The 15543-nt window shown below is 39.3% G+C and overlaps 1 protein-coding gene across 1 annotated transcript in view; it reads right to left on the bottom strand.

Moving 5' to 3' along the window:
• Window positions 1-15543, bottom strand: part of ANO2 (anoctamin 2, calcium activated chloride channel) — a 230002-nt gene that overhangs the window by 19852 nt on the left and 194607 nt on the right. Inside the window, exons 19-21 of the mRNA XM_014938394.1 lie at window positions 15454-15511; window positions 14490-14590; window positions 3894-4042 (exon numbers count right to left, since the gene is read on the bottom strand). Of these exons, the coding sequence (XP_014793880.1) occupies window positions 3894-4042; window positions 14490-14590; window positions 15454-15511 (308 nt within the window). The remainder of the gene's footprint in view (window positions 1-3893; window positions 4043-14489; window positions 14591-15453; window positions 15512-15543) is intronic.

Below are 15543 nucleotides of genomic sequence, written 5' to 3'. Positions count from 1 at the left end.
TCAGATCCTATGGTGAGTTGAAACAATTCAGAGGGAGATGATGGCAGGTGAGGGTGTCTTTATGTTAACTTAATGGTGTAACAATGGGCAAGATTCCCATAAACATACCCATAAAGAGACACCCAAATCTGCCATTAAATAAAATACCTCATATACACGTACATATTTATATATTTATATAAATCCATCATTATGTATAATCCCATATATGCATTTATAAATATATTATAAATTATATCTATAAATCTATATAGCTGTTTCTATATAGAGAGATAAACCATACATGGTATTAAGTTTTTTGTGTGTCATAAAGTGCATTCTCTTTCAGATGTTTTGAGAATAGTGGCTTGTTAAAACAGGACTTGTCACATACAATATTTAACAGATGTTTGGTTTTAGTTAACATGCCCATTGACAAGCTCTGATTCTCTCCTGAATACTTCCATGCCCTAAAGCCTGGGTTTGCCTACATTATTTCTCTCCTTCCCCCTCCCCTACCCATACCATTCCCCCTTTTTCCTTCCTTGCCTCTCCAATGTCTACTCATGAAGCAACTACAGATCCTGACATCTTACCTACTCCCTAACACCCCTGTACACTGCTTCCTCTCAGGTTCGTTTCCCTGAGGATGGTTGAAGTTGGATTTTGTCCCAGGGCTGCAAGACCGGGTTATTTGGTGATTATTTGCACCTCTGTCCTCCCGGGTCCTGTTAAGTTACAGAGATACTCCTTGGACTTTATAACAAACGCAATTCTCTTTAGAATCAGAAAGAAGGCATGTATATATTTCACTTTGGAATTCTCTATCAGATGTTTCATATTTGTCCTCAGCTAATTCATCTGTAGTATAGTCCTTTATCCCAGTGTTTGACCAGCTCCTGCTGGAGCAGTGGATGAGTGTGAGTGGATGGAAGGAGATGACTGTGATCAAACGATCTCAGTGAAAGCTGAGAAGAGGCAACAGAGGATTCTTTACAAAACAGAATTATATGAAAAATTCCTAGTTCTTGGGTTTGCTGTCTGTATCCATTTAAATGGTCCAGATACTGTACTCAGAATGTCAAACAATTCTGTATCATTGCAACTTTGGACAATGGAATTATATTTTCATTTGAGCAAAGTGCAATCAAGATGCCAAAGGGACCAGACTTCCAAGTTATAACTACTGAGGACAATGGCATTGTGTCAAATATTTTAAAAAGAAAATAAAGTATTAATGAAATTTCATTCAAACAAACTCAGTGTTTTAAATTTGCCTGTCTTCCAGATAGGAGAAAACACTCTAATGCTATGTGGCCTCTAATGACTTATGGTGGCCACATTGACCTCAGAACCTAACTCAGAGAGTCTTTTCATGGTATGAAAATGATGGCTCAAGTCACTAAGATGTCAGAAATCCACGCTTGCAGATAATAAAAAGTATATACAGTTCGTCTCTGATAGGCATTGCATCTTGAGAGAGGCCTTTCTGTGCAGCAGCAGATCCAGCTCCTGGATCCCACTTAGTGCAAATCAGGTACTGCTGTCTCACTGATGTGATGGTATGGTTACCAAACATGTAACTGGTGGCATCTTGCCACTTCAAGAAAGAATTCCTACCAGTTCCAGATGGGTTTCCACCAACATACTTATCTCCTGTAATGTGGAAAAGCAAACTGTGGAGCAACCCTGAAAAAGTACTGATTTCTGCCATAGTTTATCAGCAATTTAAACAATCATGAAAATCAGCAAGCAGATATGAACACATAGACGATATACACATGGTGGGCACCAGCTTTACAAAATTGGAATACTATTGACTTTAATAGAGTTGCTTCTTCTTCACATGGGTTTGAAAGATGACCAGACGTCTGGCATTGCCCATCACCAGTGACGCCAGTCACTCCAGCAGAGTGAGGCGTGCAGAGGAATTACACAAATGCTATTTAAAAACCTAGAGAATGTGCTGTTTAAAGAACTGCTATGAAAGGTGGGAGGCTGAGAAATCATTCCCAAGTGTGCCCTAGATTTTCTTAGAAAGTGGCCAGCTCAATACCTGCATGCCTCAGGTCTCCATGAGTAAAATGGGAATAACAACTCTCCATTCCACTCTGTCTTTCAGCTGACCAAGAAGATCTTACAGGCTGAAGGTTCTCTCTGTTCTATGTTCTCTCCTGTGGATTTTAATTTAAGCATAGCTGGGAATGTTGTGTACATGATTCAACATCATGTAATGTTCAGTTATGAATCAAAAAGATATTCCTACGGTTTTCTGTTGTAAAGGGTAATTTACTTTTATGAGAAAATATAAAACCTAGAGAATGTGCTGTTTAAAGAACTGCTATGAAAGGTGGGAGGCTGAGAAATCATTCCCAAGTGTGCCCTAGATTTTCTTAGAAAGTGGCCAGCTCAATACCTGCATGCCTCAGGTCTCCATGAGTAAAATGGGAATAACAACTCTCCATTCCACTCTGTCTTTCAGCTGACCAAGAAGATCTTACAGGCTGAAGGTTCTCTCTGTTCTATGTTCTCTCCTGTGGATTTTAATTTAAGCATAGCTGGGAATGTTGTGTACATGATTCAACATCATGTAATGTTCAGTTATGAATCAAAAAGATATTCCTACAGTTTTCTGTTGTAAAGGGTAATTTACTTCTACGAGAAAACACACATTAATATTTTAGAACCTACCTATTTTTACTACATTTGAAACATTAATGAGTAATATTAATTTGGGGAGGAGTTATACCAGATGGTTGTGCTGCCATTGAGAAGGACCTCAACAGGTTGGATAAATGGTCCAACAGGAATCTCACAGGATTCTCAACAGGAATCTCACAGGAAGTTCAGCAAAGGAAAACACAAAGTCTTGCACCTGGGGAGGAATAAGACCAACCACCAGTAGACGCTAGGAACTGACTAGCTGAGAAACAACTGCAAAAAAGTGCCTGGGCAACCTGGTGGACAGCATGTTGAACATGAACAAGCAATGTGCCATGGGTATAAAGAAGGCCAATAGCCTTCTGGGGTGCATAAGGAAGAGAATTGTCAAGATCTCAAATGGGGAGATCCTTCCCCTCTACTGTGACCACACTTGGAGTGCTCTTTCCAGTTCTGTAACTGACTAGCTGAGAAACAACTGCAAAAAAAAGTGCCTGGGCGACCTGGTGGACAGCATGGTGAAAATGAACAAGCAATGTGCCATGGGTATAAAGAAGGCCAATAGCCTTCTGGGGTGCATAAGGAAGAGAATTGTCAAGATCTCAAATGGGGAGATCCTTCCCCTCTACTGTGACCACACTTGGAGTGCTCTTTCCAGTTCTGTGCTCCCCAGTACAAGACAGAGATGGACACACTGCAATGAATCCAGTGAAGAGCCACTACAGTGATTAAGGGATTGGAAGACCTGACCTATAAGGAGAAGGAAATGCAATTTAAACACAAGAAAAAACATTTTTACTGTAAGGGTGATCAAATACTGGAACAGGTTGCATAGAGAGGTTGTAGCAACTCCAACCCTGGAAATACTTAAAATCCAACTGGATGACTGGACAAGTCCCCAAGCAACCTGCTGTAGATGACCTTGCTTTGAGCAGGGGTTTGGACTAGATGACCTCCAGATGTCCCTTCCGACCTTAGTTATTCTGTGCTTCTGTAGCAGAATAGTTTCTATGCACTTTTCTCAGCTGGGAACACTGGACTCTCACAGTTTAAGTATTAAAAAATACCAGGAGTCATCATTTTTACTATTCTGGTAATGTTGTCTCATAGTCCTGCTGTCTTGCATGTAATTTCTGCAAACTTTGTTTGTGTTTTGTTTTTTTTCCCCCCTTTATCATGTCGATTTATGACATACAGTGATTGGTCCTATGCAAAACTATGGTTATTGCAGAAAGGGAATTCAGAAAACTTACTCATTTCCATGTATTCTGGAGTCAGCCCAGTGAAAGGTTCCAAGGTGTAATCAAGATCCCATTGCTGAGGGTCCTTTGATTGGTTGGTGTCCATTTCCTTTGGCTCGGTTCTTTCATCCTTCAGCTTCCTGAAGAGCTTCTTTAGCTTCCTGAGGAACAAAAGTTCAGATTGAACCAAGTTGGTTTTTTTCCCTACAAGATTTGTCCCAAGTCTTTGCACAGCAACACAAAATGCATATCATGTTACTTTGGTGCCCTGTAGGCTTAGTTTATACCATCTTCTGAAGTTTTGATGCTGCTTATTGCCAGGTGACGGGCTGCTGGGGGCAGCAGTTCCTGTATTCCTGTGTCTACAGCCTAACTCTGTTAAAATGGTGTTGAACCCAGTGGTTTTTAGAAATTGTTTCTCTCTTGATATGTGTCGAATGGGCATGGTCCTGAAGCTCAAGCACCTTGGACAGAAATAATATTAGTAAAAAGTAGTAATCTCAAAAACACCAAAAACCAACCAAAAAAACCCAAAAATAAGAGAATGAGCACCTCTCTCTTAAGAAAGAAAGACAAAATACCAGAATACCAGAAGGTAATGTGATACCTTTATCCCACATATTTAACACAGATGCCCTTTTTTCTCACTATGAAACTTGGGAACTTCCAATATAATATACTTTTAAGGTCAAAATGACCAGATATATTGCCAAACAAAGAGGATGCAAGAATGTACAGATTCCTAAACCTGGTGGACTTATGAACATTTTAACAGAAAAAATACCTGTTGTTTAAAGCAAAAGGAAACAAGCACCTCTGCTAATAACCCTGCAGCACCAAGAAAAGAAGTGTCTCCAAGATACTGATAGGTCCAAAGCCATTTATGACTTTAAAAATGAATATTATTGACTTAAAGCCAGCTCTGGGATCACCAGAAAACACCTGCAGCTCTTCAGGTTTCAGTGGCCTCTTGTCACAAGCGAATATAACTGAGTTTATCTAAACAGACAAAAATAGATGCTGCTTGAGGACCCTTAAAGGGGAAGCAATCTTTAACCAAAAATGATGCTACAGCTAATAAGAACAATATAATATGTACCTATGACGTGTGAAGCATAAGCAATGCCTTAATTTTACTAATGGCCTTTCATCCTGGAGAAACACAATTCCCTTCTACCTAATGTGCAAACAGGGTTCAAACTAACGAAGAGAATAAGATTCATGAGAGAGTTTCAACAAGGTCAGTAGAATCTGCTCTCAGAGAGGTGTATTCCTGTCATGCACAAACAGAAATCCTACCGTAGACACTTAGCATTCAGTAACATCACTTGGGATATATGTATTAACAACTTCTTCAATACTCCACAATGCAGTTCATACTGCAACTCACAGGGGAAAAACTGGACCTCACTGGAACTTCTCTGCAAGTTTACTCCTACTGTAAACTACAGAATTCTACAGCTATTACCATCAAAACTGGAATATTTATTGAATGCTTTCGTGACAAATGTATACTTCTGAAGAGATTTCTCGTAAGATTTTTAGACATTCTGAAATTACCTTCAGATATGTCACAGTGTGTATAAAGGTGGAACACTGAGCTAGTGCACAGCCACCATTAAGGTGAGACTTAGAAACCCCCAACTTCAGTCACAAAATGTTTCTGCTACCTGAAAAGTGTACATCTTGCAAGACCAATTATACTGGTGAATTTTCACAGCCTCTGAAGCCTTAAAGCAAAACAGTTTCCTACCATTTCTTAAGTAAACACAGGTCAGTTATGTATCCCAGCTCCCGTAGATCAGCAGAGGTTGTCCCAAAGGTTCTCATTTTGACCACGTTTTGCGGTGACATCATCCATTTTGGCCAGACAATAAATTACTCACATGGGTGAGCAATTATTTGTACAAGTGCTTTGGACCTCAGTAGGAGAAGTAGTATCAATCACTGTTCCACTGAGCTGGAGATACAAATTTCACACCACTGACAAATACATGAATTTCATAATTGGTACAATCCCAGATTAAAATGAATCCATCTCTGAAAAAAGGGTAAAGTGTTCCTAGTGCCCCCCACAGATGACCTTTTAAATGCATATGCATCATTAACTTCATACTTTTTTACACATTGAGAAATCCCCATGGAAAAATGCAATAGAATGAGATACTACTTCAAAATCAAGGAAGTGAAATACAGTCGGATTAAGAGAAAAGATCAAGATTTATCCTTATTGTATGTCTTCGTTTTGCAGATGAAATTCATCTTTCACAAATATGCATGACATTATTTTATAGTTCCTCCCGTATGTGCCATATGAGTGAGAATCCAGACTAATTCCAGTGATGTTTTGCCAGTAGTGTAAGCAGGGCTCACCCACAAACTTTTCCCCCTCCGCTTGCAATAAATCCTTTGAACTAGAGGTGTGTGGCCTGGAGACACAAGTGTGTGGGGAAATGGCAGGGGTTCTCATTTGAACCTACAGTTAAGAAGAACCACTTTCTCAGACCCTAACTTAAATAGCAGGGAAAGGCTAGCTGGCAAACACACCAAAGGCTTTGATGGGTGGGCTTTTTTTCTTTGTTCATAAATATACGCCGAGCCACACAGGAGCACTGTGCCACCACATAGCACAAGGCTCTGTAGTAAGCTGGAAATGACCACAGTGGCTGGAGAATTTCCACACCAACCTGTGTTTACAGGACTCACCCAGTTTCATCACCAGCGCGGAGGAAATGGGGATTGGCAGACAATCCTAAAACATATCTAGATTGCATCAGGCCCTGACAGTCCCAGGATCAGGAGCACAAAGCTGCAAAAATCAACAGATCAGCTCCAGCTTTTGTCCCAGATGCAGCTGAGATGTAGCTCATAAGTGTGGTGGTAACATCCTCAGTACTTTGGCAATACCCAGATATATTGGGGCTAAACACACACCTTCAGTACCCAGAGCGCCCAGTTTACACAGTTTTAATAAAAGTCTGAGGAGATTTAAAATACTTCACAAGAAAGAGTTAGATGGATCCTTACAAAGACATTTACCTCCTACATCGTGCAAACTCAGCCATTTCAAGACACTAAAATTTCCTCTGCTTTTATGGCAATCAAGGGAACTTGCCTGTGACAGAGGTGATGTAGGATTCAGAGGGTAGGAGACCTGGGGCAGGATTTAAAATAATCAAAGAATTCCCAGGATGTTCTTCCATCATATCCCAATTAATTTCCTAATGTGAGGGACTCTCAGAGGACAGTGAACAATAAGTTCAAGACAGTGCTGATTTCTGCTCCAATAAAATGATATGAGCTATAAACGTCCCTCACATTTCCATAAGCAGATGAGATTGAAGAGCATTTCACTGTCACTGTGCAGCAGCTGAGATGAAATTGGGGTGTGTTTAGATGTGAAGTCTGTACATGTGTGATCTAATCCTCCGGTTATAGCACCACGGAGTCAAGTTATGGAGTTTAATGCATACACATAACTCCCCTGAGGACCCAGTAACTAAAACAATAGTTGTTGTTTTTAATGTTTATTTGGGAATACACTAAATCCAGGGCTCAGTTACTCAGAATAATTTTTAATTTTTCATGTGGCCATGTATAAGCCAATCATGAGGAGTGGCACCTTTAACCATTTTGAGTTAAGCTTTGGAGAGTGTTCTTTTTATTTTTATGGAATTTTTTAAATGATCAACTAACTGAACACAAGCCAAACTAATTGTTTTAAATTTTTCACAAATAAGTCTACCTTTCCATCATATCTAAGCATGTGAAGTTTCAGAACAAACAGAAACTTGTTTAAATTTTTCACAAATAAGTCTACCTTTCCCTCATATCTAAGCGTGTGAAGTTTCAGAACAAACAGAAACTTAAAGGAACGGAGAACAAGGATTTGCACAGTGTTATTCTCCAGCTATACAGCAGAAAGGCAATGAAAATGAGTTTTGCAGAACTCTATAGCTGCACATATGATTGTGTTATTAAAAGGGAGTAATCTTTTTAAATGTACTTGTGAGAAATCTGCTTTTTAATTACTTAGATCAACATTTTTAAACAAAGTTGACAGACAATGATAATCAAGAGCTACTCTAGCTTCTGATTTCTGCATACCAGGCAGCCCCACCAGTGGGAAAGAGATAAGTTTTCTCATTCAGGGTGAGTCTCTGAGAACCTTCGTGCTGAAGAGACACATGCAGAAAAATTTCATGACCCCCCCTCATAGCCCTATGAATCTGGACAAACAGAGAAAACAGTAGAACTGTAGAATAGCCATTATTTCTGGTCCTTTCTCCCATGAATATAAAAAGAAAAATATGTTCCTGATGGGAAGAATTGCATGAAAGAAGGAAGAATGTAGGATCAAGGAGAAAGAAAATGAAGAACCGTTTTTTTGTCAGAAGGCTGTGCCTACAGCAGTTAAAAATGATGCTGCAGATTCTCATGAGGGATTGGCACCAAAATCTTGTGTTAGGTAACAGGTAGAAACATGGTTTAATTATTCTGTTTGTAATTCCTAATATAACCAATAAGCATTCCATTATGCAAGGTAATCAGCATCTGAAGAGAGCATAAAATGACCACAGGAAAATTCCCCAACACTGAAGAATCCACAAGTGACATCCCACCTGTGACAGTCACCAAGAAATGGATTTGAAGTATTTCAAGGCAATACTTCCTAGAAGAGAGGTGCAAATGGGGACTCTACATGAGAAGACAGAAAACCCCTAGAATCCAGCTGCCATGGATGAACGATTGTTTATATTCAATGATTTTTAAGGCTATCTTGCCAGTTGATGTTTTTTCCTTTGTAGCATGATAGAAAATGTACAGGGAGAAAGTTAGACAGAGAAGACTCTGAAGCTTTTATGGCAATCAAGGGAACTTGCCTGTGACAGAGGTGATGTAGGATTCAGAGGGTAGGAGACCTGGGGCAGGATTTAAAATAATCAAAGAATTCCCAGGATGTTCTTCCATCATATCCCAATTAATTTCCTAATGTGAGGGACTCTCAGAGGACAGTGAACAATAAGTTCAAGACAGTGCTGATTTCTGCTCCAATAAAATGATATGAGCTATAAACGTCCCTCACATTTCCATAAGCAGATGAGATTGAAGAGCATTTCACTGTCACTGTGCAGCAGCTGAGATGAAATTGGGGTGTGTTTAGATGTGAAGTCTGTACATGTGTGATCTAATCCTCCGGTTATAGCACCACGGAGTCAAGTTATGGAGTTTAATGCATACACATAACTCCCCTGAGGACCCAGTAACTAAAACAATAGTTGTTGTTTTTAATGTTTATTTGGGAATACACTAAATCCAGGGCTCAGTTACTCAGAATAATTTTTAATTTTTCATGTGGCCATGTATAAGCCAATCATGAGGAGTGGCACCTTTAACCATTTTGAGTTAAGCTTTGGAGAGTGTTCTTTTTATTTTTATGGAATTTTTTAAATGATCAACTAACTGAACACAAGCCAAACTAATTGTTTTAAATTTTTCACAAATAAGTCTACCTTTCCCTCATATCTAAGCGTGTGAAGTTTCAGAACAAACAGAAACTTAAAGGAACGGAGAACAAGGATTTGCACAGTGTTATTCTCCAGCTATACAGCAGAAAGGCAATGAAAATGAGTTTTGCAGAACTCTATAGCTGCACATATGATTGTGTTATTAAAAGGGAGTAATCTTTTTAAATGTACTTGTGAGAAATCTGCTTTTTAATTACTTAGATCAACATTTTTAAACAAAGTTGACAGACAATGATAATCAAGAGCTACTCTAGCTTCTGATTTCTGCATACCAGGCAGCCCCACCAGTGGGAAAGAGATAAGTTTTCTCATTCAGGGTGAGTCTCTGAGAACCTTTGTGCTGAAGAGACACATGCAGAAAAATTTCATGACCCCCCCTCATAGCCCTATGAATCTGGACAAACAGAGAAAACAGTAGAACTGTAGAATAGCCATTATTTCTGGTCCTTTTTCCCATGAATATAAAAAGCAAAATATGTTCTTGATGGGAAGAATTGCATGAAAGAAGGAAGAATGTAGGATCAAGGAGAAAGAAAATGAAGAACCGTTTTTTTGTCAGAAGGCTGTGCCTACAGCAGTTAAAAATGATGCTGCAGATTCTCATGAGGGATTGGCACCAAAATCTTGTGTTAGGTAACAGGTGGAAACATGGTTTAATTATTCTGTTTGTAATTCCTAATATAACCAATAAGCATTCCATTATGCAAGGTAATCAGCATCTGAAGAGAGCATAAAATGACCACAGGAAAATTCCCCAACACTGAAGAATCCACAAGTGACATCCCACCTGTGACAGTCACCAAGAAATGGATTTGAAGTATTTCAAGGCAATACTTCCTAGAAGAGAGGTGCAAATGGGGACTCTACATGAGAAGACAGAAAACCCCTAGAATCCAGCTGCCATGGATGAACGATTGTTTATATTCAATGATTTTTAAGGCTATCTTGCCAGTTGATGTTTTTTCCTTTGTAGCATGATAGAAAATGTACAGGGAGAAAGTTAGACAGAGAAGACTCTGAAGCTGAGCAGCTGGGGCACTTGTGTTTAGAGAAAAGGAAGTGCAGTGACTCAGACTCCTGTGTCCTTGCCTGTAATTTTATTTGCTGCTTTGGGGAAGGAGCATGGAAGGACCAGGCTTTTCTTCAGTCTGTCTCATAAGGAGAGACCTTCTCATATCCACAGGTAGGGGGTACAAGAAGGAGGCAGGGGAGAACAAAAGGACTATCATCTCTCATTCTGTTTTGCAAATTTATAGTACAATCAGGCTTCCTTGGCATACTCAGACCTCTTGAACTATAGGAGAGTTTCAGTTGTGTTTGATATTTATTTATTTATCAAACAGAAGAAAACAACACCATTAATTAAAAATAACTCATTTAAGGTGAAAAGCAACATAAAAGATAATAACTATGAAAAGGGGTCTTTAAATTGATTTTATTTACTGGTAGTATTCTCATCCAGCATAGTTAAGTACATTTTGAAGTAAGCGATGGCAGCTCATTTTGAATAAAAAGGCCAAAATCATGGCCCCATGAAAATCAATGCAAGTTTTGCCACTGACTTCAATAGAGCCAGTATTTTACCCTAAGGGTTTATCACCAAGGTCAAAGACAGAGAGTAATAAAATAACCAAGCGGATTTTTTTCAGGAAGTTCAGAAAAATGGAATTGAAGAAAAGGAGTCTTATAGGAACGCTAGGTCAAGGCTCTCAAGCCCTGCAGCCTTTTAGGGTCAATTCTTGTGGCAACAGTAAAAGAGTTGTGGTATGCAACACATCTTAGTGAACTGTAGCATATTTACATCTGTTAAACTTGTGAATTCCAGCCCCACAGAACACACATTTCAGTTCAAGAAGGCTTAGTTTTCCATAATTCAACTGTTGCTGAATTTTCCTAGCTGTTTTGACATTATTAGATGCAGAAAGTGGAAAAGAAATCACAGAAAGCTTTGGAAGACCAGCAAGTCACCTCTGTCGTAGCTGTGCAGCAGTTTCTCCACAAACCCTGAAGGTAAAAGCAAGGATGTGTTCCAATGACCCCAGACAATGCAGTGCTGCCATCTGAAGTTTAACTCCACACCTCTTCAGCCAACACTGACTTCAGATAAGACAGAATGAAGATATTGAATGATAGTTCCCAATTGCAGCAACGTTGGGAGTGCTAGAGATACAGTGGATGGCTGTTGCTTATAAACTCGGTCTGTCATCTACTTGGTAGTATTTTTTGAGGGAAAGAGACAGAAAATGGGAGCAAGGCTCTGTGATCTTCTCTAAAGCAATGTAGATGCCTGGGGTTTTATGGTGAATGAAATCAAAAGGTTTTCTGAAAATAATCCTGAAATCCCAAGATTTCAACAGAGGAAAACTTTTTTGCTCTGGCGCATCATATAACTTAGCAGAGAGATACTTCCATGTTACAGATATATGGAGAACAGTTAGAGATTCTGAAGAACAAACCACCACTGATGATAGTCCCTTCTGCCTCTACATTTGGTTAGGTTGATTGCAGCACTTGTAGTCTGCCCTCAGTGAAAATACAGGGAGCCAGTGGAAGAATCTCTGTTATTCACTCTGACTCTCATTCCCTCCAAGAAGCCACAAGGCAAGAGGAAAAAAAAATACAGCTGCTGAAACTGGAGATAGAAAAGATTGTTCTAACTTTCTGCCACAGAAGGACAGTTCATCACAGTGCGTAGCCTGTGCTAGACACCAGAAAAGAGAACAAGGACCCAATGAAGGCAGAGATAGCCTAGGAAGGAAAATAAAATAACTTATTGGTAGAAAAAAAAGATCATCTAACAGAGGAGATGAGCTAGCTGTAAGAGATGAGGAAAAAAAAATACAGCTGCTGAAACTGGAGATAGAAAAGATTGTTCTAACTTTCTGCCACAGAAGGACAGTTCATCACAGTGCGTAGCCTGTGCTAGACACCAGAAAAGAGAACAAGGACCCAATGAAGGCAGAGATAGCCTAGGAAGGAAAATAAAATAACTTATTGGTAGAAAAAAAAGATCATCTAACAGAGGAGGTGAGCTAGCTGTAAGAGATTAGCAGGGAAAACAGCTAGCAGAACAGAGAGAACAGGATACAGTAGGAAGCCAGACGAGAAGGCTGGAGGGCAGAGAACAAGGGTGTGTTTATATATACTGTCACATCTCCTAACAGCAACATGTGTAGACATAGTAGGTTACATGTGAGACACAAACATGTCAGGACTACTAATTCTGCAAGACATGCATGTTTGGAGGCCCCTTTGGTCTTAATTTATATGTGTCCTGCAGACCTATGCACAGCCCTCTGGAAATCTGGTTGATAGGTACTCAAAGTGTGTCTGTGTGCCTGTAGGGCAGAGGAGGTAGAATAGAGTGCCATTAAGGATCTAGCCCAAACCAGTAGAGTGGTCCATGCAGAAAGAGAAAGCTTACACTGTTTTAATTAACTTAAGTGTTCAGTAAAGCTCTGTGATTTTCCTGGTGCAAGCGGGTCCGGTGAGATATACACATGATTTACTTGAGAGTGCAGACGAGCAAAGGAAAACCACATGTGCTCATTTCAGGATCACAAGATAGTATTGTAACTGAAATGAGGTATTTCTCAGGGAAGGAGAGGATGAAAGCAGATATGTGTTTAAACTGTTATTCTGTTTTAAAAATTGAGGCCACCATAGGTTGTTGGCAGAAGGGTGGGGGAGCAGAAATGAGGGAGAAAAATGGGATGTGATTGTCATATTCTTGTACCAAGTGTTGTAGGGAGGGAATTGAGAAATAATTTGACAGGAATTTTCTGTTTGAACTGGATCAGTCTCTGCTTTCATGAGTCAAAAATAATAAATACAGTATTTCTACCATCATAAAATCCCCATTAAAAAAGTCCAGTAGCAGTAAGTTTTTGGAAGACGGGAAAAAAAATCACACCAGGTTTATACTGGGAAAGCTTTAAGCCTTCAACATGTCAGATATTTTGGGAATGATTTACCACCCTTTTCTCAAAATAAACTGTAAACTCAATGAGATGTAGACAGAAAACAGGCCTCCTTATTGAACTTTGACACAGGAATAATTAAACCATCCATAACCCACATTTGATTTGTTTGGGAAATTTCTTTTCTCTCTATTTAAATTACTTCCAAAAAAGAGTTCTTGCTAGGAAAAGGGATGAAAAGGGCTCATTTTAAAAATATTTCATAATCTTTTAGGCATCACTCATCTTGTTTTCCAGTTAGCATTTTCAAGGCCTTCCTTAGGGATGTGATCCAAAAGCTACTGACACCAGAGTTGAAAGATTCTGACTAACTACAGTAGAGTTGAGGCTTCTGTCTAAGCCAGACTCTGCATCTAATACAACATTTCACAGACCACTGCCACCAACAAGGGTGATTCAGTGAACAGAAACAAGAGCAAACCTCCCAAGAGGTGGGAACAGGATAGTCTTAGTGAATTCTCAGGGCCTGAAGATCCCTTGGATGGTGGAGACAGACCAAGAGAGACTTCTTGCTGTGTTTGGAGCAGAGGACACCGTGCCCTAAGCGTCCTGTGGCTGACAGCCACCAAGCAGCCTGTCAGCATCTCTCCCAAACTCTAGCTCCTGCATCATATAGTGACATACTGACATACAAGCACCTTAGAAATGTGTGGACTTCATCTGTAAACCCGTAAAATAGTCATAGATCAAGTAATACATTTTAACATCTTTTATGAGCTATCACTTTTCTCCAACGCCATCTCTCCTCCACTTTGTACTAATTTGTATTCAATACTGCTACCCTGAAAGCTTCTCTAAAACTTCCCAAGAGATCTATCATACCTTGCCTGTTTTCACAGGTTTCTAAAATTAATTTAGATCAATTATTTAATACATTCAATCACTTTCTTTAAGCCATTTACCTCAGATATAGCCAATTATTCAATATAAAATACAGGCAGATCATTTCATCACAACCAAAAATGTGATTTATCATCACATTCAATTAGAACCCACTGAAGGCAGTGGCAAAAGTCCCATTCAGCTGAATAAGGATCAAGCCTTTAATTTACCGTGTCACAGGAATAACGCATGGTAATGGAGAAGGCTGGGATACATACGGGATTCCAATTTCAAACAGATTGTTTTGTATCAGTTGTTTTCCAAGCATAATGATGCTCAGCTGAATACAGAGTTCCATCAAACAGCCTCCTGGAGCACACTGTAATTAAACAGAACCATAGAGTGTGAAGGGAGCAAGAGAATTAATTTAAAAGTACCCACTTGGGAGAGCCACCGATGTCTATATGTGCCCTTACCCCCTGCCACCAATTTGCACAGGAGCACAGAACTCGTCAATCATTGCCGTTCAATGCTTAACAAGGTATTTCATCTCCACTCATAAAACTGCATTATGGGATATGTGCAGAGCTCTGAAATAACTTACTGCGTCCTGGGGCTACTATATTTCCTTTTAAAATATTTACTATATAATCAATGTAATAAACATAATGCAGTGTCACCAATACTCTTCCAATCTGATGTCTCCCAAGGGAGAAGGAAGTCTTCAATCTCGCAAAGACTTATGCATAAGCTTTATTATAAAACCTTGAGTATGTATATTGATTTTCAAGGGAATACCCACAGCAGTTAAAAGGAATTTTGGAAAAAAAAAAATGCTTACAGGTTTAGCAAAAAATGGCTTTAGCTTTTTAGGCTATTAAAATTGGTAGGCTTCTAGTGATCTACAGAATGAGAAGCCAGATTCAACTTCCAGTTTTGGCACAGGTTTCCCAAGGGCCTCAGTCAAATCATGTAATTCTTTGTGCCTTAGTGCCAGTTGTAGAGCATAGAAATAGTGAAGCTTCACCTAAAAAAAACTGTGAAGTACTCAAACTGCAGAAAGACAGACATACAGGTGCCTCAGATGGTAAACTTGGGGTTTGTCTATTTATGTTGAAGATTTAACATCTTCTCTTGACATGTTTTCTATTTTTCCTTTATTGTTTAGACTCCACTGAAACACATTGACCACATATATCTTTTAGTTAAGGATTTTTTTGTTTGAATTCCATATGTACTTACCTCTTCCATTCGATAACCATCAAACACATACACGTAATGCCCAGGACGGCCAACAAATCTGAAAGCAGCAACAATATATGAAATAGTATA

The sequence above is a fragment of the Calidris pugnax genome, unplaced genomic scaffold (genome assembly GCF_001431845.1).
Source record: "Calidris pugnax isolate Ruff unplaced genomic scaffold, ASM143184v1 scaffold47, whole genome shotgun sequence".
Classification (NCBI taxonomy): Eukaryota; Metazoa; Chordata; class Aves; order Charadriiformes; family Scolopacidae; genus Calidris; species Calidris pugnax.
This window is presented reverse-complemented; position numbering and strand designations above follow the sequence as displayed.